Source organism: Haemaphysalis longicornis, unplaced genomic scaffold, assembly GCF_048455015.1.
Source record: "Haemaphysalis longicornis isolate Haplotype H1 unplaced genomic scaffold, Haemaphysalis longicornis Haplotype H1 scaffold_2, whole genome shotgun sequence".
NCBI classification, from domain to species: domain Eukaryota; kingdom Metazoa; phylum Arthropoda; class Arachnida; order Ixodida; family Ixodidae; genus Haemaphysalis; species Haemaphysalis longicornis.
Window position 1 is genome coordinate 238,950,264 of NW_027526295.1, and position 10,436 is coordinate 238,960,699.

Consider the following 10,436-nt stretch of genomic DNA (forward strand, 5'->3'; position numbering starts at 1 on the left):
TATGAATTTCTAAAGAATACGTAGACATGGATACACAGACGAGGCTCTCTAAGACAAAAGGCTGTTGGCCCTTCTACCCTATAGAGCTCTGGCTATGATTAATTGATTGATTGATTGATTGATTGATTGATTGATTGATTGATTGATTGATTGATTGATTGATTGATTGATTGATTGATTGATTGATTGATTGATTGATTGATTGATTGATTGATTGATTGATTGATTGAGCCGTTTTCTCAAATGTTGTCCCATACATCTCCGCGCTTATTTTCGAGGTGCAGGGGACAACTACAGCTGTGTTGCTATCATTCTTCACTTGAGTCTCTTCCTTATTTTCTACTGTGAGTGGGAGCCTTGGCCAATTGACCTTGTAAGGTGTATATGTATTCTTAACGTTTTGACAGTTCTAACGCTAATCTTAACGACCTTCCAAGATGCATTAGACTTGTATACGTCAAGCTGCAGATTCCGTCTGACGACGTTAGACCTCAAAGCGTAGCGCTTGGCCTAACGCCAGCCTGGAAAATACCCTCATCCCCCACCCCTCACGCGGTGCCGCCAGCGGTGACGCCTTCGCTAAGGCTTCATCCTATATCCACGAAATTCAGGAAGGTATGGTGGAAGTGATCTCTCAATAAAAAAGAGAGCTACGCCATATGACTTTTGCTTCACCGCGTACTTTCATCACCATTGCTCTGCGCCCTTCTCAATCGAGGCATCATTTCTTACGCGCACCTGCAGCCGAAAAGGTGCGATTTCAGCCGCCCAAATGCGCACCCCGAAGTGGTAAAGCATCTCTCTTTTTTTTTTTTTTTTGAGTCCAGGCATGGTGGACGCGCTGGACCAGTCCGTCGGTGCCGTCATGGAAGCGCTGTACGAGGCCCAAATGCTGGACAACTCAATCGTGGTCTTCAGCAGCGACAATGGAGGTTCTCCGTTCGGCTTCCACGCGACCCGCAGCTTCAACTGGCCGCTGCGCGGGTCCAAAGGCACCCACTGGGAAGGCGGCACCCGTGCGGCCGCGTTCATTTGGTCGCCGCTGCTCCGCAAGCGGCGCAGGGTGTCGCACCAGATGATGCACATCACGGACTGGCTGCCTACGCTCTACCACGCCGCCGGTGAGTTCTACGTAACGTCAGTTACGTTTGTCAGTTGACGCACAAAAACTCGCTGAGTGTCGACTTCTAAGGAAATCTTCGAACCCGGCCAGGCTACACGTCGTTTTCCCGGTAAGGAACCGGCTCAAATAGTGTTTCTTTTCGATCGATTATGCATGGGTTTAGGACGCCGAAACTGCCGAAACTACACAGGTTATGAGGTGCGCCTTGGTGGAGGGCTCAGGATTAATTTTGGCCACCTGGGGATCTTTAACGTGCCCCGGAATCTCGAACACAGGATTGTTCTTGCTTTTCGCCCCCACCTGAAAAGCGGCCGCCGCTGCCGGGAATCGAAGCCGTGTCCTTGGGCTCACAGCATCACAACGCCTTAGCCACTGAGTCACTGCGACGGGTTAGTGTTTCTTTTCCATACGCGAAGTAAATCTTGACGAACCGAAGCACATTCGCGCGCGAATCTTTCGGAGTCAATTTTTTGGGGGGCACGGCTTTGTGGCCTAGCTTTGTTGGCATCGCTTTTTTAAACCTGATTTCGATTGCAGAGGCCGCGTTGTTGCAAAAAAACTGTGGTTGATTCCTCTGTCATAGGAATCGGTAAAACACGCAAGTGAAATGTGCAGCGAGATCTGGAGCTGAGCATGATTTGCGGGTCGGCGGCTGTCTTGTGGGTGTGCTTGGCGAGCGACGTCCTGCTAGCGCCTCGCTTCGGCAAAGGTGTACTGGCATTATTTCCGTGACGGATATGACGTCAGTGAAATCTTGGTTTATCCCGGCATAAAACACTTTGTTGTTTAAATATAAAACCCGTACACGAACAACCCGAAGTGTAACGCACTCTTTAGTTCTAAAGGTTGCTTCACCGCGAGAAAACCCCCTGTGCAGTTGTGCACCCTTTACAGGCCGGTTGCTGCGTTGTACTGGCGTCATTTCCTTGACGGATATGGCATAAGTGAAATTTTCTTGAATCTCGGAATAAAGCACGTTCGTGTTAAAAGACAAGACATTTCTGTAGCTACGTCGTAACGAAAAAATATCATCCTGCTCAGCATGACCAGACCATTTAGGAACACAGCAGCGCCTTGGCCTCTCTCATAGACTTCCAAGCACTCCTATCCCCAGTCTTAATTCTCAATTCATTCATCCTTTGCCCCCACATTTTGTTAAATCGTTTCTCCGCCGAGTTCCCTGCCTTCTACTCCTCAGTCCATCCCCGGTAGCTTTACTCTACACTGGCGGTCCACCTTATCCACATGGCTAGCCAAGTTCAGTTCTTTATTCTCGTTTCATGAGCTGGGGTGTCTCCTAGACGAGTTGGTGCACTGATAAATCACGCTCATTTCTCAACCCTGAACATTACGCCCTCCTTCCCGCTTTCTATCACATGGTTCTTTGAGATAACCTAGGCTTACCCGGTATGCGCTTTGTAAGACACCAAGGTTATATGCTACCGTACTAATTATGCCACTCGTTTCATTCTCGGGGTTCGGATCAGCACTGACAACGAATGTTCAACCACCCTTTGATGTATTTCGCTGCCTGTGGTGAACGGTTATGTTTTTCTGTATGTACATATTTAGCATTACTTCTGCATTCTTTATATCTAGACCTAGCCCTTACTATTTAGCTTGCAGAGGCAGTGTTGCTGAACTTGTTAACCCATAACAGCCCACTTAGGACAACTTTATCAACTGTTTTTTTTTTTATTGTGCAATTACTTGGTGTGTGAGGTTTAGCGCTCTCGGAGCAGAATTTCTGCGTCGAAGACATTGTGACTCCCCGTTTGAACGGACAATTTTATAATTTTTGCGCCTGCAAGGTGGCCACAAGGAGCGCCTTGAAGGACGACTCGACGGCTACAATATGTGGGATGTGCTGTCTCGGAACTTGTCCTCCCCGCGCATCGAAGTCCTGTACAACATCGAGCCTCAGCAGTCCACGGCCGCCCTGCGCTACTACGACTACAAGCTGGTGGAGGGCGTGTCCTTTGGAGGAGTCTGGGACGATCGCTTCCCAACGCCCGGGGGAAAGCGCCCTCACGCGGACCTCGACGAACTCATGGCGAACTCGACGGTAGCGAGGGTTCTCAGGTAAGCCTTAAGTAGGGCCTCGTTTATATATGTTCACTGCCATGAATTCAGCTCGAATGGGGGGTTTTTAATCTGCAGCGGCATTTTGTGTATACGTGTGCCGAGTATGACCAAAGCTTGTCTCCAAGAAAACATGCGTTCGTTCGAACGCCGAATGGGCTAGCAATCCCCTTGTCTTGAGCAACGCAGGATCGAATCACTCATTGCAGCAGCAAATCTGAAGGTTGGACCTTTCAGGGCGCAGCCCTTTGGCGCCCGTTTGTGGGCTGAGCCGCGTCGCCATCGTCGTTACCAAGAGAACGATGGCAAGACCGAAGAGTGAAAGAAAGCAAAGAAGGAGGCTGTCGAGAAATTGGGAGGGGAGGACGGTTCGCCGTGGCGGCGCGAGACGCTTCTTCGAAAGTGTGCGGCGGAGGGAAGGGGGGAGGAGGCATGCTGTGCCGCGCGACGCTTGGCGAAAACAAGAGGAGGGCGTGCGCGTGACGATGATGTGCGTTCGCTTAAGACGCAGTTCGCGGTCCCTTCCTGAGAAGCACTTCGCGCCGCCGACACAGGGGCTCACCATAGCTGCCGTCGAGAGAACCCACGAGTGAGTGCTGCCTCGGCGCACGGCAGCCATCAGGAGTGAGTGCTGAACCGCGAGTGAGGCAACCGGTCGTGCGCTTTGTCAGCCGCTGCAGCTAAACGAGCTGCCAGAGCGGAGGCCCAGCACCGCCGACGCCAGAACCCCTAGTGAGTGCTGAACAATGAGAGAGGCAACCGGTGCATGTGCTTCGTCAGCCACTGCAAATAAAAGTTTTCTGTAACCACACAATTGTGTCCGTCTGGAATTCTTTTCCTCAACATATATTGCACAGTCAAAACAGCTAAAAAGTTGCGCCCAAATATCGCATTAGGAATATCGTAATCGCCCGCTAATTTTTTTCTAAAGATATAAATTAATCTATATACACCATAATAAGCATTCTGGGGTGCTGTTAAATGTGCGCGTGGTGGATGAGAAGTTGATAGAGGAGTAGAGCGACGCGCGGATGTCTCTCTTTGAGGAATGATATCATGACTCCTCTTCTCAAGATTATCTGGTCGTGAGGGTTAATGTGGGCCACCTGCTTCTGGCATCAGTGGGTGTGTATACGGCAACCTCCTGTCATCGTATAGAGCTTCAGAAATTAAAGGCAGATTGCACGACGGTACAAGCCTAATGTCCCAGCAAAGCTGTGTTCGTCGCACTTAGCTACAAATAAGTCACTAAGAACCACTTACCCTGTGGCACTCGTCAGCAGTACACCAAATCAAACGCAAAGTAAAGTATGCTTAAGGGCTTTATTTGTACAGTACCCTCTTCATTCTTCGTATACTTCATCTTCCGCCGCCGCAAGGTCTTCTCGAGCATTCCCTCGCCGTTGAAGACCGGCATTTCTTCTTCTTCTTCTTCTTCTTCTTCGGGGTGATTGCATTCCCACCTTGCAGCGTGACGTGCTTCCTAATACGCCTCCTTCTTTTCGGGAGTCCGGGTCTTCTTTGGTCGTCACATCCCCCCTGCGCGCGACACAAGGGCAGAGAGAGTTCTGCCGACTCCCCAGAGATCTGGAGCGACTCCTACGTGCCCTTCAAACGAATACTCCTTCCCCCCCACCAGAGGTCACATTTTGGCCCCTACCTGTTTCCCCCCGCAGTGCCGCTTCTGCGAGGCCCCCGGGACACTCTATCATATTGTAGGAGGCTGCGACCAAGCTCCGCTTCCCCGCCTCAATCCCTATCCCACCCATGAGCTTTGGGAGAGAGCCTTGGCCAGCTCCACCCTCGAGGATCAGCGTAAGCTGGTCGAGAGGGCTGTGGACGCGGCCCGAGCTCAAGGCGTCCTGGACTAGGGAAGCCACCCCGAAGACTCCATTTTAATTTTTTTTTCTCAATAAAGAAAGTTTATTCTCTCTCTCTGCCGCCGCCGCCTCCGCGCGGCGATACCGAGTTTTATGACCACAGGTGGTTGCCCCTAGCAACGCGGAGCAGAAGACAGTCGTTTTGTCGGCGACGCTATTTGCTCAAACGCTGACTGGCACGTGCACTCGGGATTTTTTGTTTTGTTTTTGCGAGCCCCTCACGTGGCGCAAGCCCACGCGCAAGGCTCGACGACGTCGGGCGCTCCTCACAAGACGCACGCTTATGTGCGCTCGGTATTTTCCTGGTATATTTTCTCTGTTCATGGACGGCGCAGTCAAGAGCTTAAACAGCTCTGCTGTTAAAAATATTCGACCCCTACGACAATTTGTATTTATTGAGGCGAAAGCCCTAGATCCCTGTGTTTCGTGGAACGTGTGAGATGCAAAAAACAGCTACGAGGTACACAGAATTATTCGAAAAATTGTGGTTGATTCCTCTGTCATAGGAATCGGTAAAACACGAAAGTAAAATGTGCAGCGAGATCTAGAGCTGAGCATGATTTGCGGGTCGGCGGCTGTCTTGTGGGTGTGCTTGGCGAGCGAAGTCCTGCTGGTGGGTCGCTTCGGCAAAGGTGTACTGGCGTCATTTCCGTGGCGGATATGGCGTCAGTGAAATCTTGGTGTGTCCAGGCATAAAACACTTTCGCGTTAAACTATAAAACCCGCAAACGAACAACCCTAAGTATAACGTACTCTTTGGTTCTAAAGGTTGCTTCCCCGCAAGAAGACCCCGTGTGCAGGGGTGCACCCTTTACAGGCCGCTTGCTTCGTTGTACTGGCGCCACTTCCGTGACGGATATGACGTCACTCAAATGTTTGTGTACCCCGGAATAAAACACTTTCGTGTTAAAAATTCAGCATACAAGGCGCAAGCCGGGAATCACGCGCAAAGAAACAGCGGTGTTGGAAGTGGGTCGGAGGAGAGCCGAAAAAGGGGGCTGAGAAAGGGCGACGCATGCTGCGGCAGAAATCGGGAAACCATAGACCATATTTTCAGGGAATGCACAGAGATACAACCGCCGCGGGGACGAATGCCGACGCATGCTGCGGCAGAGATCGGAAAACCATAAACCATATTGTCAGGGACTGCACAGATGTACGACCGCCGCGTGAGATGTGGAAATGACTTGGGCGGAGGCTTTGAGATTTGGGGTGAGGGGAAGCCTCAACTTCAGGGCCATATATGTGACAGAGAGGCGGCTCGAATGGTGGTGGAAGAAAAGTAGGGAAGAGATGGGTACCCAGGGGGAGAATTTAGAACAGCGGGGATAGGAAAAAAGGAGGGAGGGAGCGATGGGAGTTTAGAACAGGGGAGGGGGGGCAGCTGGGGGAGGCAAATCTATTAGGTTAGCTGAGGGTAGGGAATAAGGGGAATAAAATGGGCAAGTCGGTTGCTGACAACCGACGTCCCGGTTTGAAGGGAGAGCCACTAACCATCATCATCAGCAGCAGCAGCAGCGCCCACTGAGGAGGGTAGGTCCCAGCCGCACGAGCAAGAACGATCGGGCGAGTGCGCGGAATGAGCTTCGGAAGGTGCTGTCCTGTGCGCTAAGTTCAGCAGAAAGTTCAATGTTCAGCAGATCAATAGAACGTCCAACTATGCTTTCGCCTTCACATTTTTAGAATGCTGTAAGCGTACCCCGCAATTTTTCTTTCTAAAATAGGTGCCCGTTTCGCGAATTTTTGTCTACTTATTGATTTAGTGACGTAAGGAGTGGAAATCCGCTTATATGTGGAACGGTCGTTCTTTCTCCCGCCCTCGACTAACGTGTGAAGGGCATGCGGAGCAAATTCGTGAACACGCTGACCAGGACAAAGCGGCAGATCACGAATTTTTGATGGGTCATTGCGCAGCGAATGTTTCCAGATTTAAACCAGTCCTGCTGTGTCGTGCCTCAAATGCAAAGCGTGATGAAGCCGACGGATAAAGGCCAGCGTGTGCAATGCAGTATGCGCATGGAAGTTGTTGCTTGCCCCGCCAAACGACTGCTGAACAAAAGGTTGGTTGCACTTGATACCCTAATGGGGCAAGGAGTGGCGGCAGGCAGCCACCTCACGAAGTGGCGGCAGGCAGCCAAGGTGTCGTGTGCAGAAACACAAGTATTTGGGGTAAAAGTTTGGGAGTGAGAGTTTGTCTCAACTTTCAGGCTGCGCAAAACTGCGTCATTCGCTTTGTTGGTGGACTTGAGTGGTGGCGGAAGGGTTCTCCTCCGTCTTGCGTAGTGTTCTGTGTACGTACGTAAGAGATTCTGCAGCAGCCGGTGTTAATGTGTTTTTTTTTTATTCCCCGTCTGCGAATGCCCGAGCAGTTAGTTGCCCAAGAATCTCCCCGGGTGACCATCGGGTCAGCTCCTTTTTCATAATTTGGGCTTTGTGGTGATCCCTGAACTCTACACAGCGTGATCGGATAGTGCTGTAGTTGTTGCAATCCGATGCAGTGCGGCACCAAACGTTTAGTTTATCCCCGGGCCCACACCCGCATGCCCACACAAGCTTTCTGACGAAGGGAATCTGCTTATAATTTATATTACCTGCGAGCCACGTGCAACAATTTTATGTCGATCAGTTAAATCAATGACTCAATTTTTATTGACCAATCAATAAACCAATTTCTCTCCGTCAATAAACCCAATTGATAACTGCATCCGGAATAACCGACTCCACGGCAGTCTTCAGAGAGTCCACGCTATGGGCTCGATAACGGCCCGCAAACACCATTCTTCCCACAGGGGTTTCTACAACGTCGGGGCCTTAGAGTTTCCTCCCTCTTGGCGGCTCGACGCCACGCTGCGGTGCAACGAGGACGGAAGCAATGGTACTAACTTCGTCCCCGGAAAACCGCCGTACTTGTTCGACGTTGCCAAGGACCCCTGCGAACTGCACAATCTGGCGCCTTCCAGCCCTGAAGTACGTATATCCCTTGCTTTGGATGGTTACATTTTATTTGTTCCGTGACTGCAATACAATGTATTCGCAGATAAGTGACCAAAAAAAAAAATAGCGCGATCTGAATGCCAGTCTCTTGAGCATTTTGGCCAAGCTGGTATCTGTTTTCATCGTCTCGTCTTTTGAAGATGATTTTATACTTCGCAGAACGCTGACAAAGCTACAAAATATTACCCCGATCAACACGGTTACATTTGTCTAATTGCACAATTTCAAGGAACGAAGTCATAGTACGGCATTATTACTGTCCAACGTACGGTTAGTAGCATAGCTTTTCTGCTAGCGGAAAATGAGAAACAAGCAGTAAAGCGTCCAAAAAAAGAAAAGCTTTGTTCCCCACTGGCGAACAACTCATACCAAATGTACACTTGCTGCAGATAGCTTTTGACTCACTGAAAAGGCTAATACGGCCGGTCCGACCAACAGAGTCCTGGTCTGGGGTCCCGCCCACTAACAGTAACAAGTTCGATTTCACTGCTCAATAACTTGTCCTCCGTCTCCTTCTTGTCCTCATTCTCCTCTTCCACCTGCGCATAGGGGAAAGAGCCTCGACAGCGCGGTAAGGCCTGCCTTCGGCGCCACCACTGAGGGAATGACCCAACGGCCACCACAAGGGCGTCAAACTGGTTTTATTGGGTTCCAACTTGGTTAGGTGTTTACATTACGATGGACCGCTGCGGTGACAAGAATTTCATTCCCGCAATTACACTGAACGGGCACGGTTTCGATAAGAGCCTGTCGGTGACATACGGAGGCCGGGGGTAGCCCGTCATTGGGACCTGTATGCCTATTGCCGAATTAAAACAAACACAATGTTGTTCGACTAAAAAGGCACCGCAGGCGTCCACGACGCCGGCGAATATGTGCGTCAAGCCAATGCTTAATCATATTACGCAATAATCATACAAAGTGATATTCGTATAGCTTGTATTCACTGGCGAGGCACGCATTCAGGCAACCATGTGAGTGCGCCGTCACTGGTTAAGGTGGGCCCCGCGGGTAGGCGGTACTTGTCCTTGTTAAACACAGGATTTGTGTTGGACGTTCCAAACTCTACACCACCGAAAGCAAAGTAATGCTTCGAGTCCAATGTGAGTGCGATTAATAACATCTCTGTTGACACCACTGTTGAGAATCGGGTTGGAACGGAGCAGACGACGCACGCCGGTGTTTTTTTTTTTTTTTCTTATTCGGCGTACGGGTGCAGTGGCACAGGCCGCGCCATGTCCGTGGCGCAGCGGCCATGTCCGTGGCCGTTCCCAGTGTTGCCGAGCGAAGACATTGACACCTAAACTTTTCAATGAATACCACCTATAGTGCGCAGGTATACCCATATAAACAGTGGAAGAGTACTCAGAGCATTACGTATTAAACGAATGCGCGACATAATATTTACTAGAAGGCGCTGGGGCCCATTAATAATAAGATATCTATATCAAAATAAGTGTCGTTTAATTGAGAGCTGTAGGCGCTATAGAGTAAAACATACGTACATGTGTATGTGCGGAGTTTAGCCCCAGGAAATAATGCTAATTCATTATCTAAAATACTCCACTCTAGAGTTTGTGCAAACTTTTGGTGCGTGCTCAGGTTGCTGTTTCTATAGCGCCATCCACCTAGAATAAACGAATCATGTTGAATCCCGGAAATAAAGTCGCAACGGTATTTTTAGGTTTTTTTTTTTCATCTCAGCGGGAAGACATTCCCTGTAACTTATTATAGGAAAGTCGCTTTTCAACCGTGCAAACTTACCCTACCGTGACTCTGACTGAAAAGCGCATTTGTTTCAATACGTGGCATTCATTGCATGCCGAGCATCTACGCCTTTCTGCTCGCCAAGGAGCGCTCCCGCTCTCGGCTAATAGGCCAAAAGAGCCATACTCAGGGGCAGTTTTTGCCTTTTACATGCAGTTGCTGGACAAGCTCCAAAAAAGGCTCGACAGCTACCGGAAATCGGCGGTGGCGCCCAGGAACAAGGACGCCGACCCCCTGGGCTTTCCGGAATGTGACCGCGAAACCTGGGGACCATGGGTCGACCCGCCAAACGACTCTCAAAAGCTATAAATGGGGAGGTTTTTTATCCCGAACGAACAATGCCGTTCACGTGGTGTTTGAAACAAATCAGAACGGTCTTCTGCAGGTTATGCTTGCTTTCAGTGCCGTAGACAATGCAATATTCGTTGCAACGTATACTGCAGCGACTCTAGCAGCGAGGTTCTGTGTCCTTTCGTTCGCACATTCAAAATCTCGCCGCTATTTATGGAAGCTAACATTCTTTTGATGACTAACTGAATGATTGTGGAGTTTAACGGGCCGACGCTGTACCTGAGGATGCAGCGGAACTC

General features: G+C 50.0%; 1 protein-coding gene across 1 annotated transcript in view; it reads left to right on the top strand.

Annotated features, from left to right (window-relative positions):
• LOC144168573 (arylsulfatase B-like) overlaps nucleotides 1–10,169 on the top strand; it is a 31,505-nt gene extending 21,336 nt beyond the window's left edge. The window contains exons 10-13 of the mRNA XM_077697526.1: nucleotides 828–1,121; nucleotides 2,935–3,205; nucleotides 7,875–8,052; nucleotides 10,003–10,169. Coding sequence (XP_077553652.1) covers nucleotides 828–1,121; nucleotides 2,935–3,205; nucleotides 7,875–8,052; nucleotides 10,003–10,155 — 896 coding nt within the window. The 3' untranslated portion in view covers nucleotides 10,156–10,169. The remainder of the gene's footprint in view (nucleotides 1–827; nucleotides 1,122–2,934; nucleotides 3,206–7,874; nucleotides 8,053–10,002) is intronic.
• Nucleotides 10,170–10,436: the final 267 nt, after the last annotated feature.